The sequence below is a fragment of the Talpa occidentalis genome, unplaced genomic scaffold, assembly GCF_014898055.3.
Source record: "Talpa occidentalis isolate TD23 unplaced genomic scaffold, MPIMG_talOcc4v2.1 talOcc4.8, whole genome shotgun sequence".
Classification (NCBI taxonomy): domain Eukaryota; kingdom Metazoa; phylum Chordata; class Mammalia; order Eulipotyphla; family Talpidae; genus Talpa; species Talpa occidentalis.
Window position 1 is genome coordinate 40,566,915 of NW_023605194.1, and position 25,592 is coordinate 40,592,506.

The 25,592-nt window shown below is 37.9% G+C and overlaps 1 protein-coding gene across 9 annotated transcripts in view; it reads right to left on the minus strand.

The window, feature by feature from the left end:
* Nucleotides 1-25,592, minus strand: part of KAT6B (lysine acetyltransferase 6B) — a 177,028-nt gene that overhangs the window by 14,346 nt on the left and 137,090 nt on the right. For all 9 annotated transcript variants that reach the window (XM_054690181.1, XM_037495587.2, XM_037495584.2 and 6 more), the window contains one exon: nucleotides 24,313-24,406. In XM_054690181.1, coding sequence (XP_054546156.1) covers nucleotides 24,313-24,406 — 94 coding nt within the window. The remainder of the gene's footprint in view (nucleotides 1-24,312; nucleotides 24,407-25,592) is intronic.

The window sequence follows — 25,592 nt, forward strand, 5'->3', positions numbered from 1 at the left end:
AAAGCAATAACTGGTAGTACTTCACTACTTTGGTCTTCCTAACAGGGGATGTTTTAAATAAGGAATTTCTTGTTACTTTTCATTTCCTTCTACTTTTTCTAGGCTCCTCAAATCACAACTACTATATAGCCCATTGACAGAGTAATTTTTGGTAAGAACATTTCACGTATGAGTAATTATAGATATGTGGTGGTTTAAGCTCTTAAATTTAACTTACCAAAAAGATTCCAAATAATTGATCTAAGATGCAGGGAAATAAAAAGCACTTATCTTGGAAGCCGGTGTATTATCCTGAAGCATCTGAAACAAGTACAATACACCCCTGGTGAATAGATTCCCACGGTGCTCTAACACCTCTCCTTAACTCAGGACACTTTCAATCAGAAAACCTGAACTATCCCCAGGGAGACCTGGCTGTTCAGACTGAAAACAAACAATGTTTGGAGGGCAAATCCCAGTAGCTGCGATATAATTAATCGCTGATGAAATTATTCCCTTCAAGCTGTCTGTGGGCCAGAGGTGCTGATGAACAGCACTGACTCTGTGATCACAAGACTTGCAATTGAAAACTGACAGGCTCATACACCTTCATTCACATCAGCTATCTTAATACTACAGAATGCTGGCTTCTTTTGCTTCCTGGAACTACTTACCACAGGGGAAGGTGAGGTCTGAGTTTCAGTGTGTGGACTACACTCTTAATTCAAAAGATTATCGAGGTGTTTGCTTAAAGGGACATTAAGAACTATGTGATGTATACAAAAGGCATGTATTTCTAAGATGGACTAAACAGGACCCAAATTTACCTCACCTCAATGAAGGCTGACCAACTAGTGCAAAGAGAATAAATTGTCATGTTAAAGAGCCCTGATCCCTAGTGTTTGAAATGGTTAAATCTCTCTCAGGGGGAAGAAAAAGAAAAATGGATCTGTGTATACAGATCCATTAGGAGTGGGAAAGGTCTAGACAAGATTAAGATTTGTTTTTAAAAGTCTAAATTCCCAAATTAATTTAACTCCCAAGCATATTAACTACAAGGTTAACCCTAGTTTAATGTTCCTGTCTTCTAAACTAGTAATATTTCAAGATTACAGATTGGACCAGAAGTAGAACATTCTTCAGATAAGACATGGATAAGGATTTACCTCCACAAAGGCAGCCACCCCTCACCCTTATACACCTTCATCTTCTACCCCCCTGGAACTAAACCATACAAACTTCCTCACACAGAAGTATAAACTTTGGCAAACTATTTCCAACCCCCATCTGTCTGGATTATGTGAGTTTGGGGTTACTGGCTGCTTTTAGGGTAAAATAATCTTCAAGGATTACACCCCTTTCATCAGACACCTGTTTAGCTCAGGAAGGCCTGCTGAAAGGTTCCTATCAGTGGACAGCACTGGGTTTGCAAGCCTGGGAACTGACACCAGGCCAGGGATTTATGGCAGCTCTTGAGCAGAAGAAATCCGATGGCTCTAAGCATGAATCTTGTGCTTGAGGATGGAAAATCACTGATCTATGCTCATCTGTTTTACTGGTTTCAGCGGTTAAGCGCTCTGTGACCAAGTGGATGAATGGCATGTTATCAATTTAAACAGTGATAAATGAACTTGATAGGCTATTTGTCTCCCTGATAAAATTTTGTGGTGATTTTGCAATTAGGAAAGAAGGGAGTTGAACCTTAGCTTTCCCACTGTTTTAGAGGATAGGAGTGTTCTAAATCACCCATGACCTGCCTGAATTTTTATGGCTTTCCGTTTATTGAAAGATACAGATGCCTCCCTAGCAAAAACGGAAATTTTGAATTTTTAAAAGACTGGTTTTGAAAATGTGTCTATGTATAAGATATCTCTCCCATAGTTCTATAGACTTCAAGTAATCATGACAATGTGAAAAAAAATTGCTTGACTTCTCAACAGACTTGTTACTCTACTCTCGATAGATCTATGGTTTTCAGGGGGTGTTGTGATCCCCAGACCAGAAGTATCAGCATCACCAGGGAACTTGTTAGAACTGCCAATTCTCAGAACTACAAATTGGAAACTCTGGGGGCACGACCCAGCATCTGTGGTTTAACAAGTCATCCAGGTGATTCTAATGTACATAAGTGCGAGGACCAGGGCTATAACCTCTGCAATGGAGTTGCTGATCTTGCTGTGGATGTGAAATTCTCCTTGGGCAGTAGGGAAAGTCACAGTGGGGCCAAGGAATCCAGGACTTCACCCAACTCCTTGATGGTACAGAACTGTAAACAAGAGTCTTCAAAGTCCCATCAGACTAAAACTTAGCCAGTGGTCACTGAGGTGCTGAGTGGCTTGGTCCATATGTTTTATGCCCGAGCTTCTCATGTTTGTAGTGCAAACAATCCGCTCCCTGTTACAAATGGATTCTCATTCAGTCGGTCTGCAGTGGGGTCTGACATTCTGTGTTTCTAACAAGTTCCTATACCACAGGTCACAACTGAATAGCAAGGGTTTATATGTTAAAAAAAGTGGTTCTCAAATTATTTGGTCTTGGATCTCTTCACACTAAAAAAAAAAAATGATTTAAAAACTTTTGTATATAAGGGTTACAGCTATTGATTTTATTAAGAAACTTGAAACATTAATTCATTAAAAAATGAAGCTCATGAAGAGCTAACAAAATTTTTACGAAAAAAATTTACATTTTCCAAAACATACACAAAAATAGAATAGTGGCAACATTTTACACTTTTGTAAATTTCTAACATTTGGCTTAAGAGAAATAGCTAAATTTTCATGAAATTCTAAATTTTCTGCTTTGATAGTCAGTCTGTTCTGATTTCACAGGTCATGAAATTTCTTGAAAACTCCACTGAACACTGATGAGAATAAGTAAAAAGGACAAATAGTATCTTAGTATTGCTTTGAAAATAGTTATGAACTTAAAGATTCTCTGGAGTAGACCTTAGGGATACCCATACTTTGAGACCATCAGCATTAAGTAAAACATAAAGAAAAAATTTTAAAAGTTGGGCAGTAAGGTCATTTATTGCCATAATAATATAGCATTATTGACTACAGTATGAGAGACTGTGAGAGGATGTAGAGAATGGATTTTAGAAGCAGACAACCTGGAATGGATTCAGGGCCCAGTATTATCAGCTGTGTGACTTTGGGCAAGTTATTTAACCTCTGTGCTTCAGATGCCTCATCCATAAAATGGATAACAACCATATCTATCAGTATGGTTATAGGAGTTAAATGAATTAATACAAAGTATGTACAACAGTGCTTGGCATTTTTACAGTAACCCTATAGGTATTAGCTGTTATTCAACATACTGAATGAATAAAATCTCAAGATTTGGGTAATTAGGTATCTTTAATGTAAGGGAAAGAAAATTTAGACAGAAGGGAGATGACAGACTGCTCTAAAGAGTATGATTGAGAAAAACTACCTTTCTTTTCCTATTTTTGCCTGAAAAATCACTCTATAGCCTCAGACACAAGTCCTCCCCACTCCCGCCTCCGATTCCCCCAGTTTACCTCCCAAATATAAATTTAATTAAAGGAAGAAGTTATGAAAAAAAAAAAAAAAACCACAAAACACAACCACCAAAAAAACCCCTTACACATCCTGCCTCAGGAATGATTTAAAAAACTGGTGACTGAAAGTTCTCAGCAAACACAGTTCTGTGCCCTGCCCCCCTCAAATTCCATTTGGCTCTAAAGTCCTGAACCACGGGAACTACCCTCAGGAAACAGCAAGGCCCTTGTTAAATACAAGACAACAGTCACCAAATGGAGTCACTTATGCTAAGCCTCATGCAACCAAACAGACTTGGTTTTAATTCTGGCCTCTCCCAGAAATGGAATCTTAAACTAGTCAGGAATCACCTGGTCAGCACCAGGGAGGTTACGTGCCATCCCTTAAAGGAAATTGATCTTATCACAACCAATTCACTTTTTGCTAGCATAATTTCCTTGTTCTCACTCCCTTTTATCTATAAGTCTTTCATTCTGTACAGCTCCCCAGAGCTCCTCTCTATAGGCTAGATTGAATGCTGCCAGATTCATGAATCATTGAATAAAGCAAATGTTTTAAAAATTTACACAGTTGAATTTTTTTTAAACAACATTAAACCACAATAATAATGACTATTTGAGGGCTTCAGCAGAAGTCAGAGAGAGTCCCAGGACAATGAAACACCATTCAAATGTTCCAGAAGCACCAAGTGTGTCCCTGGGAAAATGGCCTGAGCTAGTGAAACGCAGAGAATGGAGACAGTGGGTCTTTGGGGACGGAAGATTAGCTGTCCTGGGCCGTCTACCAACCCGTTCTCTAACTCCCGTTTTCTGATCTCTCAAGGATCCCAAAATCTCCTCAGCGGTTGACTCCAGTGGAGTGTGCACACATGGGTGCACAAACCTATAGGCTATGCTGGAATTGACCAGATGAGTTCAATTATTTTGTGAGTGGGTGTGGACTCCCTTGAAGGGGGTGGTCATGCTGTGTGTCAGTCACCCAAGAAAAAGGTAGGTGCTTATTTAAACTCACAGATAGGGTGGTAGGTGGCAGAAAAAGGGACTCCCCTCTTTCTGGCACCCTTATGTTGGGAAGGGTAGATATCTGTACCTTTCCAATGAGCTCCTGAGTTGGGGTGTGTGTATGTGACTAAAACAGATACCCCTGTGAGAGAGCCATGGGCCCAAGATGAGTCAATGGTATTTTTTATACTTGATAATCTAACTCAGTGACAATGTCCTCTTTATTTCTCCCTTTTCTATCCCCTTGTCTGATGGTTCTTAATCTTCGCTCACATTAGAATCACTTAGGAGCTTTTAAGAACTATAGATATTTACTTCTCACCAATCTCAACTCTCACCTATCTCAGGTCACTCTGGTCTCAGACATATTATGACTTGCATTTCTTTTCTCATCAACATAAATGACCAGCATTCCTTTTATCATTAACATGAAACAATATGAACAAAATGTCACTCAAGGGCCGACTGTACCACGGTCTCCAAAGTGACAAGAATGGAAAAGACATGTCCAATGCCTTTCTCTTAAGCCACATTCAATTTTCCCAATTCAGACCATGTTTAAATTCTGAAAAGTTTTAGCAGAAACAAATTTAACAACAACAACAACAAAAACAAGATGAAGAAATTTGGCACTTTCAGATTAGTTCCTCTCTCATAAGTTGGCAAAAGTTCATACTACAGATTCAATATGAAAATCTATTTCAGAAAATAATTTAATTTTTCAAAGTTGAAGCCTAAATAAAATTTTCACATTTCATATCACAAAATCCTAGTAACAAGAATTTACCATCAATACAGAAAAATTATAAGACTTTAATCACTGCATTAAACACATACACACTTCAAACATAGCATCTGCTCCAAGCAAATGAATACACTTACTTCTTATACTGCTACACCTAAGACCATTCTCCTGCTGCTAAAACACTGCAATTGAACTTCTTAAATAAATTACTAAAAATAAAAACTGGAGTTTCTTTTGTTCACTTGTATAAGTTGTATGGGGGCAGGTGACATAGTTTATTCCAATATCTAGATCCTACCTGGCAGAATGAGGGTGAGTGTGTTTATACCTGCATGGACACTGCCACTAATTTCAAAACCCAGCTTCGAGAGACAAGATGGTTAAAAAAACAACTTGCCTTTCCATTTGCTCTTTCACAACCTGTCCCTCACCCCCCCAAAAAAAATGCTGTCTCTCTCTTTGTACCAGCTGCAATTTTCAAAAAATAGGACAAAGTATGTTGCAATTCCAATTCTGGATGATGAGTTTTCACATAGCAAATACAAATATATAGCAAGACTGAAGAAAGAAAAAACTAAGAATACACATCTTTCGAAAATTTTTGTTTTCACAGTACACATCAAAAAGAGAACTTGTCAGTTTTTGAGATAACTTTCTAAAATCAAAGCATAGCCCATCATCCAATATGACTGATCAACTACTGTTGAAAACAGAAGGTAGAGAAACATTCTATAGTTGTCTCAGACAAAGAATTCTACCCCACTGGTCTATCAAACAGAAAACTTCTCTTTTTTCTTATTTTTTTTTTGTCTTTCATACACTTTCATACACTCAAAGAGAATGTGAGTTGACAACCTCTGGTGGTAAATGGTAGTGTCTCCACAGGGTTACTGATGAGATATGTAGTACACATGCTCACTGGGGTGGGAGCTGGGGTTTTAATAACTGGCTAGTGGGTTTGCCGGTGGATTTAGTGTCATGTAGGAATCTAGCCTGTAACAGTACAGGAATCTTAAAGTTCCAATTGGCTATGGTTAGATCTTAGCTATTAGAAAATAGAAACATATACAATTTCATCAGAAGCAGTATTAAAGACATCAGTTACTCTCTCTTCAGTTAGTATGTGATACCCTTCTGGGAGTCCTCTGTTTAGACTAACTCCCTGATATTTGTAGTATGAGGGTTGAGACTTCAGTACAATACATGGAAACAGGCACGACTTTAGCCACAGTCCATTAATTTTATTCCCATGAACCTTTATACTGTGTGGTCACTATTTATCAAGGGATCGCCATTCAAGTTTCAATGGATTTGAATGATTCAGTAGTATGTCCAACAGTAGAGTGTTTACAGTTTTCTAGGCACTTTTCTAGTTAGGTTGTGAGTGTGTGTGTGTGTATACATTTTTCAAATTTGTAAGGAAAACAGCTCTGAGAGTTTAATTTGTTAACTAGTATAACTTCTGAACGTAAGAACCACAAACTAAATGACAGGGACTCCAAAAAATCAGTTCAGTATGCTACTTTACAAGCAATCAATCACACTTGTAATCATCATTTACAAATCAAAGTACAACGCAGATACTCATGGGAGTATATATACAACTAGGTGGAAGTATGTGATTATGGACGTGCAGACTGAAACTGTAAATTATATAACTGTCTCTTATAATTACCCTGCTTGAGAAGCAAAAGAAACTTCCTGTATAATTTTGTAGGAGAATAGAGCTTGAGATACCAAATCGCCTTTTAGCTGGTTTTAACCCTTCAACAGCTATTTAATTATGTGATGAGGTCAAAGAAAGTTTATACTTAATTTATGAAAAGTTGGCAGGGAGGTATTTCAAAGTAATCCTCTGAAAAGTTCCATATTATTAATGAAACCTGATGGACTCCCTCCTTCTCCAAGAAAGATTTATCTAAATTATTTGGTAAAATAAACAACATTTAAAACAAATTCACAGGTATTTTTATTTTCTCTCTAAAAACATTCATTATAGTTGCACATTTTTAACTGGATGCAACTGAAAAGCTGCAGGGGCAGAAGGCTGTCAAGGTCCTCAGATGCATCTTCTGCTTTGGTAGGAAAAAAAAAATCTCATTAACTTCCTTAAATTCTTGGGGGAAAGCTCTAACACTGGGGAAACCACTGGGCAGGGCTTCTAATCTACATCAGAGAATCATCTTAAGAAGAAGGAAGACTGTTTTTGCAATAAATAATCAGCAGAGCCTCATTTCAGTATATTTTCAGACAGTCCAGTTTTTTTCATTCTCTTTCTTAAAATCTAACTTTAAATATCTTTGTTCTTCTGGAAGCACTGTTTCTCGGTCTAATGATCTGCCCCAAATATTAGAACTGCTAAACACTCCACATTCTAGAAGGAAGCAAGGGCAATTTACTATACTTCACAGCTTCTGCTAGTATTCCTTTTCTTCATTTTGGATTTTTAGCCAAAAGAAGGAAAGAAAAAAGGAAAAACAGTAAACAAACATGAAGTTCCAAAGCTGCAGTGTCTCTTTATCCGTTTGGCTACTCTGTTGCATATTTTCTCTTTAGTCCACCCATATTATCTGTAAAGCCATTCCTTGTTCAAATTCTCTATTTTATCATCACTCTGTTAACATATAACCATTCAATTATGTTTCTCTAGGTTTAAGAATAAAGCATCATTTATAGAACGTCGTTCCTTGTTGGACTAGACTCAACACTTGAGAAGATATGATTCTAGTAAATTTCAATACATTTCCTTCTATAGTTCTGCAAAGTCTGACATAAGAGTTGATGCCAATACACCTGATACTCACGTATTCACATTTTGATCAGAAAGCAGTAAAAGTGAAAATTTATTTCTTTTAAAAGTATCACTCATACAAAGACACCAATAAATAAAAAAGTTTTCCAGTTTTTTTTTTAAGGATTTATTTATTTATACAAGAGCTGGGGTACAGGCCAGAGGCGCGGGAGGGTGAGAGAATTCACCAGAGACAGAGCTGGGAGCAGAACAGGCAGTTGGACCGAAAGCACTGCTGAGAGGAGCAGCGGGCGTGAGACAGGGGAGGTCTGCCACACCATGTGGGTTGCTCCCTGGCTGGCCAGGAATTGAATCCGTGCTGCAGAGGCTGCAGACAGCTTCACAGAACTGCTTTTAAAGATTTCTTTTTATTTATGCATACAATTATTGGGGTATAGGCCAGAGGTGCAGGGGGTGAGAGGATTCACCAGAGACAAGAGTGGGGAGTAGAACTGGCGAATCTACTGAAATACACTGCTGAGGGGAGCATGGGTTAAGACAAGCGAGGTCTGCAGTGCCATATGGGTTAGCTACCTGGTTGGGGACCAAACTCATGTTGCAGTGGCTGGTGATAGCTTCATAGTGCTGAGACTTTAACCCCGTGCCACCAGGGAGGCCCCAGTTTTCCAATTTTCAGGGTCAAAAATCTTAAGTTCTAAGAAAGATTCACAGGGCATGATCTCCCAATTTAAGACCAAGTTAAGATTCTTAAGAAAGAAACTGGGCCTCCCCAGTGGCGCAGCGGTTGAGCGCTGGGTTGTGAAGCTGCCCGCAGCCTCTACAGCACCGGTTTGATCACTGGCTGCTTCCCGGCCACCGGAGGAGGGTCCCACATGGCGCGCAGACCTCTCCTGCCGCCTGCTGCTCCCCTTAGCAGTGTACTTTGGTCCCTCTGCCTGCTCTGCTCCCCGCTCTGGCTCTCGTGAATTCTCTCACCCTCCCGCGCTTCTGACTGTACCCAGTGCTTGTATAAATAAATAAATAAATCTTTAAAAAAAAAGAAATCACTTTCTTTAAAAAAAAAAGAAAAAAAATGGATATAGGAAATGGCATTGAATAAGTGAATAAATGTATAGCTTAATGATTATCCTATATTAACCACCCCTGTAGTATTCACCTGAGATCATTAATTGAAATTTGCCTGCTACACCCTAAAACCTTCAGTTTGTCCCATCCTAATCATCTCTCCTCTCTCCCTCATAAACAACTACTATCCTGACTTTCATAGTAATCCTTTGTGTTTCTTTATACTTTTATCACCAAAATATCACCAGGTACTGTAATATAGTCTTTTCCCTTAGAAAGAATAAAAATACATTTTAAGACTTTTTTTATCTACGATTATCCCCCTCCAACCTTTTACGTTAGAAAATTTATCTGTTCCACAATCTGGATTTTAATGATTGCAAAACTGAAGTGCAGTTCAATTTGTTTCTCTTTTCTCTAAATACCTGGAGGCTGGACCCACAGGCTTGAATAGACTTGGGTTTGTTCCTTTCGCATTACTACTGGGGGTGCTATGTTCCTTGATCAGGAAACATATTTCTGGTTGCTTCCCTTTTCTTTTTCCCAGAGTTTGTGTGTGATATCCAATGTCTAGATCCATTGATTCATTGGTAGAATCACAAAAATAATGATGTTCTAATTTATCATTTAAATTTCATTTGTGGGCCTCCCTGGTGGCGCAGTGGTTGAGCGCTGGGTTGTGAAGCTGCCCGAAGCCAAAGTCTCCACAGCGCTGGTTCGATCCCCGGTTGCTCCCCGGCCACCGGAGGTGGGTCCCACATGGCGCGCAGACCTCTCCTGCCACCCGCTGCTCCCCTCAGCAGTGTACTTCGGTCCTTCTGCCTGCTCTGCTCCCTGCTCTGGCTCTGGTGAATTCTCTCACCCTCCCGCGCTTCTGACTGTACCCAGTGCTTGTATAAATAAATAAATAAATCTTTAAAAAAAAAATAAAAAAAAAAATAAAAATATTTCATTTGTTAATTCAACTACCATTATATAAAGATACTTTCCCTCATTTAATGGTGGACAGTTCATACAAGAAAGAAGGTTAATACTTTTTAAAAAAATGCTTTTCAGAAATTTTCAAGATAATGTATGGGTACCTTTCATTCGCTAATTTTTTTTTTTTTTAAGATTGATTTATGCATACAAGAGCTGGGGCACAGGCCAGGGATGCAGGAAGTGAGAGGATCCACCAGAGACAGAGTGGGGAACAGAATAGGCAGACTGACTGAAATACACTGCTGAGGGGAGAAGCGGAGAGGTCTGCTTTGCCATGTGGGTTTCTCTAGGGATTGAACTCGGTGCTGCAGAGGCTGCGGATTGCTTCATAGTGTGGTGCTTAACCCCTTGCGCCACCAGGGAGGCCCTTTAATTTTGTTTTTAAAGGATCATTATGAACTTGTGAGTTCAAACATTTGATTACTTTTCAACCAATTACAATTTATTATTCTATTGTCCAGTGGGAGTTTCTTTTAGGTGAATCTTTGGTCTTTCTGACAAGACTCTGATGCCTCCTTGCTGTCTAGTATGAAAAGGGAAATACACTCCTTTTCACAGAACCAACCCTCTACATTTCATTTTAAATAATTCAATCTGCCCCTCCCAAAAGAATATATGCAAATACATATTACATAAATCTACCTGTATTAGTTTTCCCCAACATTTTAGCAATACTTTTTTTAATACCTTCTGCTAGATTGCACTGTTTATTTTCCTAACAGAATTCTCAACAAATAAGAGAAAATCTTTTGCTTTACCCTAACTGATATTTTAAAAATACTACTTTACAACCAGCTGAAATGGTAAATGTGTTGTTTAGATTTACCATCCTGAGAGGATGCTGTTAAATTTTACTTCGGAATACTCTACTTCAACCATAACATCCATATTACAAGCTGGAAAACATGTTTAAAGGTAAGTATTTTCCTTGAAACCAAACCCAAGTATATATAACACTAACTTCACCAATAAGAACATGACTTCTCTTTTTCTTGTTTTAAAAAGGAAATAGGCTTCTTTTGCCTGTATCTTAACTGGAAAAATGGAAAACAGAGTTGGGAAGAATCCTGTGTGTCTGACTGTCCACTACCCTGTGGGCAAGGGCTGGATCATTTACCCTTTATGCTCTCCTGCCTAGGCTGAGCCTGGCACAGTTTATGTAAAGCATGTTTACTGAAGAAAGGGGCAAAGAGATAAATAACTGAAGACAAATAAACACAAACAAAGACTGATAGGAGATCTGTGAGGAAGCACCCTTCTGCCATAAGCTAGCTGTGTGAAATCTGGTAGGTGTTCGGTAACACAAAGAAGAGGACCGGTATATTTGAGCATTCATTTACTCCTTCAACAAATCTTTTTTTTTTTTTTTTTAAAGATTTGTTCATATTATGCATAGAAGAACTGGGATGTAGGCCAGAGATGAGGGTGTGTGAGAGGATTCACCAGAGACAGAGTGGGGAACAGAACAGGCGGATCTGCTGAAATACACAGCTGAGGAGTACAGAGGGCGAGGCAGGAGAGGTCTGCTGCACCATGTGGGTTAGCGCCCTGGACGGGGATTGAACTCAGGCCTTACTGGTTATAGCGCTGAGACTGAACCCCATAAGCCACCAGAGAAGCACTTCAACAAATCTTTTTTTTTGGTGCACCCACTGTGTGTTTGGCTCTGTGTTCAAAGATTGGAATTTAGGTTTAACAAGTCCTCGTCCCAATGGTGATGCTGCTAAACTTTCATTTAATGGCTACAAGTTAGGTTTTTACATACTAATTATCTGAGTGAAATTCACTATTAGAGCTTTTCAAAATGACTTTCAGTACAACGGTTGATCAATGTTAGAAATCCAAATAGACAATAGGTTTGTTTAAAAAAAAATCTACTTGTATGCTAAGACCTGACAAAATTTTGAGTTACGCAAAGCAAAATATTAGCTACAAACCGTATGTTTTCACTGAAGCAATGAATACAAACTATTCTATGAGAGCTATTTATTTGCTCTTATTTATGACAAGCTTATTTAAAAAATAAGACAAATAAATCATTAGCTGCACTGCTTCATGCAACTCATTTCAATGCATTCAGTAACAGTCATCCTCTGAATAAATCACTGAGAGCTCAATTTTCAAACCCTGATGTTATCTTTAGCATATTAAAATATAGTGTACTCCAGTCCAATGTAATAAAACAGTAATGACAAAGGCTTTTAGAGAAATACATGAGAAAATAAAGAAAAATAGCCATTTCCCTTATATTAAAAACTAGAATCAATTAAAATATATCATCATTATGCTTGATTACATACTTGATTAAACAGGTTAAAACATGTCTTCTAAAAACCAGGAAAAATTTAAAGATGCAGCTGCTGGCCCTATCTTCCAAGTGTGATGGGAAGTGGGGGGAAGGAGGGTGCGATCTTAGAAAAGGCTATCAAAGACTCAAGCATCATTCCAAAAGCATAAATTAGTATTCTTTAATGATTGCCTTCACTGTGCTCACTCAGGGAGCACTGCTGGGAAAACTATGCAGAGAGAAGTGTTCTTAGTTTCTTAAGATTAGGTTGGAGTTTTCCTTTTAAAATAAACGCATGAAGAAATGAATTACCCGGTTAAAGGAAATGATAAGCGTGTCTTCAACCAACCGTGTGTAAATGTGAGTTTTGTGATAGTTGTCCTTTCTGCCTAAGGTTTATAGTAGGTAATGACAATCTTTTTTCTAAAGCAACTTAAATGGTCTTAAGATACAAGGTGCACTTGAACAAAAATACCAGACTTCAAAAGAGCAGCACGCACACATAACATCATTTGCAAGTAAAACACAGCTAACTGATTATGTTCTAATAAAATAAAATTCTCCTTCCTTAGAATCACATGTAAGAAGAAAAAATATATTATGGAAGTGCTTCTCAAAGGAATTAATTTAACATTTGTTCAACAAACAATAAGGACCTATTAAGTGCTAGGTTCTTCCAGGAAGGAAAACTGTAGCAGAGAACAAGGTCTGTACCTCCATGACGCTTACTTTTGGTAAGTTACATGATTCAATTTCTTATCTCCTTACAGGGAGTTAAGTGTTTCAGTCATTTATCATATTCCCAAGAGACACCTGTCACAGTTCCTAAAAACACACTGCTGGTCCCTGGAATGAACAGCTTATTTACGTGGGGGGAAATAAAATGTTTATCATGTAGCCTGAGAAAATATGTCCCATCCAAGAGCTTCATGATCTCCATCCCATCATGGTAAGATTGGTATCACCTGTCCCAGTGGAATAAAAGGATGAGTCTGCTCAAGGTGAGGTGACAGGCACCAGGATTCTGGTCACTACTAGGTCTTCCCTTCTATATCCATTCTCAGGTCACGACCTATTGGGAAGTGTAGCCTTAAGTTGACTGGAACAGTGAAGAGATGAGCAGAGATCCTCACTAGAGGAATACAGTCTCTTACCCGGGCCTGTCAGGCTGGGACCCAGTTCTTGGGAAGAACTGTTCACCCCAATATTACACTCAACCTGCCCTTTGGCAGAAGCTAGTGATTCCTGTACAGTCCTCTAATTCCTTAGTGCTTACCACGGCCAGGTAAAACATGGCTCCCTAGAACCTAACTAGTGTAAATTCTGGAATTAAACCTACTACTTTCTATAAGAAACAGGCAGTTTATTCTTAAAAATTTGTTTCAAAAAAGCTACTTTGGGTAAGACAAAACCACTCTAAATATCTGCATAAAAGTGTTACAAAGTGTTACTTGTGTTGTGAAAAGTTTGGAAGCTCTTTCAAAGTAGTCTATTGAAGGCAGACTATTAAAACTAGAGTTGCTGACTAGCAACCTAAATTATTATGAAATGTATTCCTGTGATTAGATATAATATAATACAAAGTTTCAGCGAGCAGCTAGAATCTAAGCTCCAGGGGGAGAAGGTTTCTTTTTGAGAGAATAGATATGATTATACCCTTTACATCACACCTTTCTATGTAGAGATGAAATATGTGACTTTCTAATTCTGCGTGATGGATCTAGAAGGGCAGAAAGGCAGGAGCTTGAAGCCAGAGAGAAGATGCTTTTTCCTTCTAAGGGGTACTTCCTTTTTCTCAGCAAAGAGCTATGAAGAGGCTAAAGGAAAGATATGCCTAGGAGTCCCTATGTGCCAAATAAAAAAATCTGTTAGTAGAACCAGAAGAGAAATAGAATGGAGTAGAAAATCTCTTAATTCTCAGTGACAAAGGAATTAAGATTCATTTGTACCCAGAAGTATCTTTCCTTAAAAGTTTACTGTACTTCTGGGCCTCCCCGGTGGCGCAGTGGTTGAGCTCTGGGTTGCGAAGCTGCCCGTGGTCTCTGCGGCGCCGGTTCGAGCCCTGGTTGCTCCCCGGCCACCGGAGGAGGGTCCCACATGGCACGCAGACCTCTCCTGCCACCCGCTGCCCACCTCAGCAGTGTACTTCGGTCCTTCTGCCTGCTCTGCTCCCTGCTCTGGCTCTGGTGAATTCTCTCACCCTCCCGCGCTTCTGACTGTACCCAGTGCTTGTATAAACAAAACAAACAAACAAACAAACAAACAAACAAACAAACAAACAAACAAATAAATAAAATGCCTCTATAACAAAAAAAAAAAAGTTTACTGTACTTCTTATTTTTCTTAAATCCAGTGTGTGTATGATTTTTAAGAAGTGGAATGATATACTGTTAACCACCTTTAGGACATGAGTTTATAAACTTATAGACACAAAATTGGGTCAACCACATGCATCGTCTAGCAGCACACACTAATTACAGATTCAGTTTTTAGACAGCAATACAGACCTCATGAAAGTCCAGGTGAAACCTCTCACTACGTAAGATTATTGAAAATATGAGCAAAGGGCTGAAATGAGTGCCTGATTTATTCAGTTACTCCTACTGCCTCTTGGACAGCTGTCAAGGGAAAACCCTGAAACACTGCACAACTTTAATATCAAATAAATAAAGTTAAGAATTGAACCTACTTACAAACTTTCATGATTATACTACAAATAAACAGATTCTAATGCTTTAAAATGCCTGAATGTACAGTTACTGATAACTTACATAATTGATAAGCTTGTTGCCCACACAGTAGTCTCAAAAAAACTTTTCATGTAAGTTTGTAGATTTCTGGACCTAAATGTCATTTACCCTTTATAGCTCCCCCAAGGTAAAGTAAGGGTGCAACAAAGAAGGAAAAGTCAATGTAAGGCTTAGAATTCTTCTTTGTTTTTTTCCAAATAATTTCTTTAAAAAAAAAAAAAAAAAGATTTATTTATTTATTTATACAAGCACTGGGTACAGTCAGAAGCATGGGAGGGGGAGAGAATTCACCAGAGCCAGGGCAGGGAACAGAACAGGCAGACTGACAAAGGACACTGCTGAGTGGAGCAGCGGGCAGGCAGGAGAGGTCTGTGCGCCATGTGGGACCCTCGCTGGTGGCCAGGGATCGAACTGGTGCTGCAGAGGCCGCAGGCAGCTTCGCAGCCCAGCGCTCAATCGCTGCGCCACCAGGGGAGGCCCAGATTTAGAATTCTTATGATTCTAGTTAGTGTGTTTATTTTAAATTCTGAAAGAATGCTGAATTTCATCAAGTGCCTTTCCTGAATTTGTAACAAACAACCCATCTGGATATCTTTCTTTATCAGTGATCTCATCTTTTCTTTTCACCAATGTTCTAATTTCTTTAGGTCAAGTATAAAAATGCTAAATTCCTGTGATCCCTGATCTTTATGGTCAGGGTTTTTGAATTCATTTATTTAAAATCCACTTTTTTTATAAAAGATTTATTTTTATACAAGAACCGGGGTACAGGCCAGATCTGTGGGAGGGTGAGAGGATTCACCAGAGACAGAGTGGAGACCAGAAGAGGCAGACTGAAGAAATACACTGCTGAGGGGAGCAGCGGGCGAGACAGGAGAGGTCTGCTTCATCATGTGGGATTCTCCCTGGCCGGCTGTGATCGAACCTGCGCTGTAGAGGCTGCGGACAGCTTCACAGTGCAGTGCTCAACCGCCTGCACCACCTGGGAAGCCCCTATTTAAAATCCACTTTTAAGCCACAGTTCTTCCAAAGTACACTTCTTACTTCTTAGATATACCTCCTCCTTTGGGGGTACTGAACACTGATTGAGGGGTGAAATTAGACATGTTTCTTAATGTTTCTGTGTTCCCTAAAGAAAAATGGTAACAGTAGTATCCTGCTTCCTAGGATCACTGTGAAAACTAACCTCTAGAAATGTCAGCTATTATTAAGACTTTCATTGTTGAAATACTGACTTCATTTAGTTTCCCTGATACCACTCTCTCCTGATTCACTTCCTGCTTCTAGATCCTTCTCAATTTCCTCAATGACTTCTTTATTCTATTAGCCCCTTAAGTGTTAGAACTTCCAGAATTCCATCCTTAGCCCTGTCAGCCCTATACTCTCTGTAGATTGTCCTTATACTCTCAACTGCCACCACATGCCCAAGACTCCTAATATCTCCCTCTAATGCAGACCCCTGTTGAGTTCCAAACTCCATCAAAAGCTGCATGTGGATGCCCAAAAATTACAACAACTGCACTTTTCCAAGCTCAGTTTGTTCATTCATTCAACCAGCGTTTACTGAACACTACCAGATGCTCCACTTGTCGCAGAATGAATAGGAAAATAGCTTCCTCATTTCCATGCATCCTCATTGCCACTGCCCTAGGCGAGGCCTTCATTGACTCTTGTTCCTTTTTTAGTTACAGCAAAGAGCATGAGTAAGAAAATTAATTCTAATTCTAGACATAACCTGAAAGTTTCCTTCCTTCCTTTGCATCTAATTTTACATAATTGAGAACATAAATATATTATTTTCAGTCACTTATTTATCATAAGCTTTTTCCTATCTCACTAAATATTATTCAGAACATAATTCTTAATGATTAATAATGTTCCATCCATATAGATGTACCAGGATTTTCTCAGGGGAATGGTGCTGTCTTTGAATATTGAGACTGTTTCAAGCTGTTTTTCTATTATAAATAATGACACTATGAAGGACAAATGTATCAAGACATTAACTCTTTGAGTGATAGGACTATGAAAGATTTGATTTTCTCTTGGCAATATATATTTTTATAACTTTCTACTTCGAATTTACATTGCTACAGTTGGGGGAAGAGATGAGGAAGACGGGAAGGCCATAATTTAAATACAGTAAGCATGAAATCATCAATCCATATTGATTAAACTGTATAGCTGTCCTTATAACAAATTATTTTCAAAAATGCGTTAGATGATTTTGACACATTGTCAAAATTCTGAGAAATGTCTACCAACTTACACTTTATCCAGTGTGCTATAACAAAGCTCTAACTTAGTTAGACTTGGGTAAATTTTAAAGTATTTGCTAATTTGGCAGGCAAAAGTTATAATCTTGCAGTTATTTGAATTTGTATTTTTAAGTCACCAACAATGTTTTGTTCACATTTTAATTAGCCATATGTACTTGACAGAGTTCAGAGTAAGGTGGCTAAGAGTCAAAGTGCCTGCACTTAAATTGCAGCTACAACATTTATTATTTGAAAAAACCTGCCTCGGCTTCCTCAATCACAGAATAAGGTGAAAAGTACATACATACCTCAAGCACTGTGAGGACTGTATGAATAAGTATTAGGAGGATTCTTAGGAAAGTGGCTGGCACAGATCAGGCACTCAGTAAATGTCAGCAAAGCCACTGCCACCAATGATTTTTGTTTTCTGTGCATTCTCTGTATGAGTTCTTTGCTCATTTTTCAATTAGGGTTTGTTTTAATTCTATCAAATCTTTCTTATTGTATTTGTTCAAATATTACAGATATCAAAACTTTGCCTGGCTCATTTATTGCAAACATCTTTCCCATTATGCTGGCTTTTAAATTTTAAGGTTTTTTTACAGTATATATGTTTTACACTTTCATACAGTCAAGTCCATCTTTATATTCTTATGTTATTTCTTTCACTGCTTCGATGCTTGGGATAGCCTTGACCATCCAAAGATCACATAAATAATTGTATATCATCATCTACTTTTTAAACGTTTTTGTATTATTTGATTCTGGTAAATCACCTAAGTCTTTAAGCTACCTGAAATTTCTTTTGTAGTAACTCAAATGTCGAACATATTGCCTCCCTTGTTCATGTTCTTCAACATGCTGGCTCTCTGTCTGAATGTTTCACTTCAACTTCTTTTGAGCTCAAAATTTATAATGAACAAATATACTATCAACCAACTGTTGATTTGTCAGTGCACTTGGCCATCCAACAAGAACTATGTCTTCTTCATTTTTGTCACTGATGTTTAGCAGAGTACAGCTTAGGGTGTTCCAAATTAACACAGGCTGAACGAAAAGTTAAAAAAATTAATGAAGTGACTCTTTTCTTTCTCCATTCTCTAGTTTAGGATCAAATGAATGCATTTACAGAAACACACATGTAAATAATGATGCCAACCTCTCTCACTAACACAAGGTACAATGTTCTGCAACCTACTGCTGAATCAGCTAGCTTTCTCTGGGTCTCTCCTGGGCCAGATGAGAATAGGTTTTAAATCCTGCTCCTCAGGCAGGGTCTGGCTCTGCAGGCCTGAGTAAAAGACAATGCAGTATTTGTTTTCTCTTCACCTAATCAAGCAGAATCCTAAACAACTGAAAGTGTATATAACACAGTATACCTGCCACAAAGGTAGATAACAAACTATGATCGTATCTAGAAGAGTAGGTAAATTAACTGAGTAAATTCACACAAGAGTACAGTGCAGCTATAGAAGAGAATAAGATCTTTAAAAAACAGCATGCAATGATTTCCAGGAACTATTGTTAAGTGGGTAAAAGCAAAAAGTAGAGGACTATTTATAGTATGCTACCTTTTATGTAAGCAAAAAGGAAAATTAGAAAAAAAATTATCTGTTCATTTATACAAAAAGAAACTTAGGAAGCTTAAGTCCTATGTAAAGCCAAAAACAACTAAATACAAATACTAACCTCTAGTAAGGAGGTGTTGTCCACAGTGGCATGAGTTAGTAATTCTAAAGCTACTTAATATGTATTCTAAGACTGAGCACATTAAATATATTATAGGTAATAGAAGTCAGGTTTCTATTGTTAGAAAAGAGAATTACAAATACGGAAATGTGAAAGGACAGAGTAAAATCTTGTGGTGGTGTTCATGTTGAATACAAGGTTACAGAATGAACTCATGATAAGTGTGTGTGTGTGTGTGTGTGTGAGAGAGAGAGAGAGAGAGAGAGAGAGAGAGAGAGAAAGAGAGAGAGAGAGAATGCCTAGAAACAGTGAGAGAGAGAGAGAGGGAGAGAGAAAATGCCTAGAAGCAGTGATACCCCAGTAGCAACAAGCCTACCCAAGTGCCAAGATCATGGTTTTTATATTGCCCTCCACTATGAAGAACCAAGACCATTAGAACAAATGAATGACTAAGGGCTAAGACAGAGAAAGAACAAGATTTATCTGGAACACTGTGTTCTACCAGAAAATAACAAAGTGTTCAAAGGATGGGGACATGTCTGAAGGACAGAGGAGTCAGATGATGACTTCTCTGACTCAATCTAGGACAATATGAACATCAAAACAAATAATGGCAGAACAAGTTATAATCCATAGAGTAAAATAAAAAGCCCATGAGTCCATAATTAGACAAAGAAGTGATTAGATAAATAATTATAAAATTAACAAAGAAAGCTTTCTTACAGAAAATTTCAACTAATAAGTAGAAAAAAAATGAAATTATAAAATCACCATTTAGTAACTACCACAGCAATAATTATTTTAGACATAAACCACTAAGGCTAGAGAACTGGATCAGAAAACAATCTTTTTTTTTTTTTTAACATAATTTCAAAGTATTTTCTTACCACATATTTACTGAATATAAAGGGAAATAAGGTCTACAATGAAGAAACCTGGCAGGCACCACCTCAAGCCAGTAACAGGACAAGGAAATTACCATGATATTGACAAGATGCACTGACAAGGACAGAGCATCACTTCTATGGTGTTCCTGCCAGAAAATGTGTAACTTGACTCTAATCACAAGGAAGTATCAGACAAACCCAAATTGAGGGGTACTGTACATAATAAGTGATCTGTATACTTCAAAAATGTCAAGGTAACCAAACAAACAAAAAAAGTGAGTAATATTCCAGCATAAAGGGGACTAAGGAGACATAGTAACTAAATTCAACACATGATCCTGGATTAGGAAAAAAAAATTTTCCTGGAAAGAACATTAGTGAAAACTGGCAAAATTGAGGGTTGAGCAAGGTGGGTAGATGAGATAATGGTGCTGAATCAACATTGACTTCTTGATTTTAAAATCTGTACTGTTTATGCAAAAGGAGTATCTTTGTTTTTAAGAAATATTGAGATATTTCAAGGTAAAGCAATAGGTGCAATAGGTCTGCAATTTACTCTCCAACAATTCAGTGAAGGAAATATGTATTAGCAGAGGGAGAGGGAAAAGTAGGGAAATTGAGAATAAAGCAGAAAGCAGATGGAGATGTGAAAAATGTTAACATCTGATAGATTTGGGTGGAGAATATATGGGAATTCTTTGTATTATTTTTGTAACTTTCTTTAAGTCTGAGTCTGAAATAATTTCAAAGAGCTGGAAAGGTAATGCTGGGCAGTTCTGGCAGCAGGGGCAGACTTTGGCCTATGAGGAGACACTCTGTTATCCCAGGAGTACCTGCTGGAAAGAGAGCAGCTACTTGCTTTGCCCTGGAAAACAGGAATCACAAAAGTTTTGTGCAACAGGGACATCTCTGAAGCCTTGAGAAATCGGACTGGGGCAGAGAGTGGAATGGGTGGTATGTATATATACAGACAGAGATGGGAAAGACTGAAATTTTTGGACTGAGAAAGAGAAAGAATCTCAGAGTCCAGGAGAAAGAGATGAGCTATCAGTTTTAACTCATGATACTCATTCCTTTCTCCACCCACTTAAGTTTTGGGTAAAGAGTCACAAAATCCATGAGGTAAGGAGTTGGTGTTCTTTAGTCACTCTAGCCAAGCTCTGCAAATGACATCCAGGACCTCTGCTCTAACAAACCCCAGACAATCTGCCCTAGGAAGTCAGAGAACTTACTCCAAGGGCAGTAATTGGTCTAATGACCACTTCAATTCTCTTGACTGGAGAACAGTCTTAAACCTGTAATTCTCTATATGCACATAACACATATTTTGCCAATGTCTCTGATCCAGTGTAGAATGTGCAGCTGAGGAGTGATAGTTTTCTTTCTGCTGGTTGTCATTTCAGCTTGATAGTTCTCATTTCAGCTTGTTAAACTAGCAGTTATTAGGGACAAAATAAAAATATTCCTGCCATACAACCTTATTTGAATTACTGAAAATACCTCCCTGACCAAAAACCCTCAGGATGTTGTACATCTTATACAAAATAGAAATAAAATAGATCTATCCATTAAAGGGTCCCTCAAAAAAAAAAAACCCCTGTAACCCTGAGCTCTGAATTATGAGACTGAAAATGATTATAAGAGGTCATTGGTTCATCTCCTCCTTCTGAAAAAAATTAGGTCTAAATCTTCCTAGAAGGTATTTATCTACTACTATTGTAAGTAACTGCAAGAAGGATGTATCAATTTTTTTCAGCTACTTATTCTATCTTCTTTAAAACGTGGGTTGCCAGACATTTTTTAGTTTGAAATTGAATTTCTCTTGGGCTAACAACCAGTTCCCATTTTCTATGAGTGTTACAAAATTCTTCCTCTAGTCTCCTCTTCTCTGAAGGAGTAACACCAATCCCCTTTCAGCTCGCTTCTTAACCCACTTCACTGTAGGAGCATTGACAAGGACATAGGAAAGACAAAATCCAAAATTACACCCTCAAGCACTTCATTGGTTGGACGCAACCTAATCATGGCATTCATCATGATGCCGCCAAAGCCATCCAGAAAATGTTCCATTGTGTTCCACGGTTCCACGGTTCATATCCAAATAGATTCTAATAAAAGTTTCACTAAAATGGTTAACATAATGATACAGCATTTGAAAGGAATGTCTTTGTTCTTAGGTTGTTCTACTAGGAAGAAGGTTTCAGTGCTAGATCACGCTATACAAATAAGATGCTTCTACTATATTCAGAGACTTGCATTTTTACCTAGTAAGTACCAGTCCCTTTTTTTAAAAAAAGATTTATTTATTTGTTTATTCATTCATTTATTTATTTATTTATACATACAAGAACCAGGGTAAAGGCCAGATTCGCAGGAGGGTGAGAGGATTCACCAGAGACAGAGTAGGGAACAGAACAGGCAACTGACGAAATACACTGCTGAGGGGAGCAGCGGGTGTGACAGGAGAGGTCTGCTTCATCATGTGGCACCCTCGCTGGCTGGCCGGGATCAAACTGGCACTGCAGAGGCTACAGAGAGCTTCACAGTGCAGTGCTCAACCGCCTGTGCCACCAGGGGAGGCCCCGTACCAGTCCCTTTTTAATTTTTAAATTAGGTAGAAAATAAACATTACAAAAATGTATCTAAGGCAGAATACTGTCCTACCGATTACAAAGAAGGTATCCAAGGAGTTTATGGAACACTGGAAGTATGACACAAATCAGTAATTACCAGAAAAGTATACACTGAGTATAGAACAGAGATAAGGAGCCAAGAAGGGAACAAGATGAAACTCCATGAGGTGGGGTCAAATGGGAAGTTTCTGAGCTTGGTCTTAATAATGGGTAGAATTCTGGCCAACAGAGGTTGGGAAAAGAGGAAGTAGTCATTTCAGGGAAGGCAATAGGTAGACAAAGAATGGGAATATGGGAACGTGCTCAGAATTCTGAGGAGGAGATTAGTAAATCAAGAAGCCTAAAAATAAGGTGGAATTAGATGCTGGAACATCTTGAACATTGAGCCAAGGAGTCTACCTTCTTCTGTAGGCATGTACATACTATCAAAGTTTAAAGTTTGAATGGTTGCTATGTATTCTAGAAATTATAATATTTATGAACAATTTACAAATGGTGGCCACAAAAACTTCAATACAAGACAAAAGGATGTAGCCTTAGAACTGATTATAGGTAGGTCTGTGGGGGTAAAAAAAAAAGGTGAATTCTGGTAAGCTAGCCCTCTGTGGGCTAGCTACATCAGGAATAGATAGACTAGATAATGAATTAATAACTAGAAATGTTATCTGAAAGTTAAAAAAAAATCAAAAACACTTCAAAGAATAATATTCTTTAATGTCAATAAATGACAAATTAGCCTAAAACTATTATAAGTTATTTTATATCCAGACATTAATATTTAAATGTCTAATAATATAGATTTAAACTCAATATATTTCTTCAGAGTTTTTCTTGAGCGCATTTACTTTTTTGCTTTTGCATCTGAGGTACCTTATGAAGATTACGTCATTTCCTAAATTTTCCTTCTTTCAATTTAAAATCAAACAAACTACAATCTGGTAATGAAGACACACCATTCCTAGTGACAGATTTTCAAATGATCAGAAATGAATATTATCATGGGATAGCTGGCCTTCATGTTATCTTGACATTTTGAATATCTCCAAATGTCATCTTAATACTGTATTTACACATCCAATACAATATAAACAAAGAGAAAAAAACTAAAGTTTTTTTTTCACTTTATCCTGCACATACTTTTTTTACATATTATTTTGATTTTAATTGAAGAGACTATGAAGATACAAATACGTAAAAAAAAAATTCTTGGGTACTCTAGATATAAACATGGTCATAACTTTCATAATAGAAAAAGGGAAATTAACAAAACAAGATAGTTATTTCTATTAGGGAAGCTCAAAAGGTAGGTTGGAACTTAAAAATTGTTTTTCTAAACAGAAATATCCCTTTCCTGCTCTGTACAGTACAAAATTATAGGCAAAATTTTAGAAAGCTGAAAATCCTTTTAAATAACACTCCCTTTAGCTTTAATCGCAAATAATTGCCTCTTTTGGTGCTAATGAACATGAGCACCACGAAATGGAATGTAATTCTGCCGGTTCATTCAGGGTAATGGCTTTGTGAGCTAGTGGCACTGCTGAGAGATCTAGTCTCGATTTCCTAGAGTACAGGAAGTGAGCAGCAGTAAATTTTTCACTGGAGGAAGATTTTCTAACCTATGTAAATATAAATAGAAAACCCATTATCTATTGATAAAAACAACAAACTAGATTAAATAAAGTTTTATATGTTGCTATTGCCTTCAACATCTATCAGTTCCCTGTATCATGAAACTAAATAAAGCACTTCACTTACTGAAATCAATGAGAAACCGTCCAAATCCTTGCCTTTGGTGCTGGGGCATGATCATTATGCAGGAGACATTATACTTCTGCTGGCAAAGCTTTTCCTGAGGGAAGGAGAAACAGATCAAGTATGTCAGAGCTCTGCTGAAGTGGGCAATTCCCTGCACCTGCCACTGTCCTTGTACAACTGTCCACTAAAGTGAGTCAATGTGTTAGGTCAGGATCAAGCAGGATAATCCTACTGTGCTAATCAATTAAACTATCAGCTAATGACAAGTTATCAACTCCCAGCATGCCTCTCAATGCTTTTATTCTTGGAAGCTGGTACTGTAAAATATGAATAAAGGAAATATGAACCAAATGAAACAGAACACAGACAGTATGGAAGGAATTCTTCCCTTGCTCAAGTAACTTGGGGGGAAGGGGGAAACACACCACTACCTAGCGGGTTAACTTAGGACTTAGCCGGCTACCTTGCTAAATAACATACAATTCTGCAACAGCAATCTGTCTTCTGCCTTTGAGCAAATGTCCCAGTGAAACTAAAATAGTATATGTGTGGGTAGACTTACACGAATACATTTCTCCTATGAAAACATAGTCAAAGCACAAAGCTAGAGAAATAATCTGCATTTCAAACCAGGAAAACAAAAAAACACAGCAACAAGAAATCCCAAAGCCTTCAAACAAAAGTGAGGTTGAAATATTACCAATAATCTGAAACCAGGAGGAAAACTGGGAAGAATATGATGGGAAACAGTTCTTACAGTTAAAGAAGAATTCAAATTTTCATGGGATGTGGCAGCAGAGCAGCAATATTTTATTCAGAGTACACAGAAGTCGCCAAAACCTACGCAGAGAAGATCTGGAAAAGGCTTTTGAGGTTGTGAATGCTCTGGCCAAATATAAACCACAAATAAGATGGACCACAAATGGTACTAGCCACATCAAAGAATTACTTCAGAACACCCAGATCTTTAATGAACCTATTTGAAAGATCACAGGAAATGGTTGTGGAAAAAACCCTACAGGGTAGAATTAAAGATTTCTTTGTGGAAAAGATATGCTCCCAACTTTTGCACATTTGTAGCTGTCTGTATAGCCTCTAAGAAACAAGAAGGAAGAAATATTGTGTGTAGTTTCCTAAGAAGCTGGATTATTCATCACGGGTTGTGTACATCAATGGCAAAGGCTCAAATAATTAGTCAACTTTGCTAAGTTAGACAAACCAGTCCCTCTAATCTAAATAGAGATGTACTTTGGGTTAAAAGTATTCATTCTTGATGACAT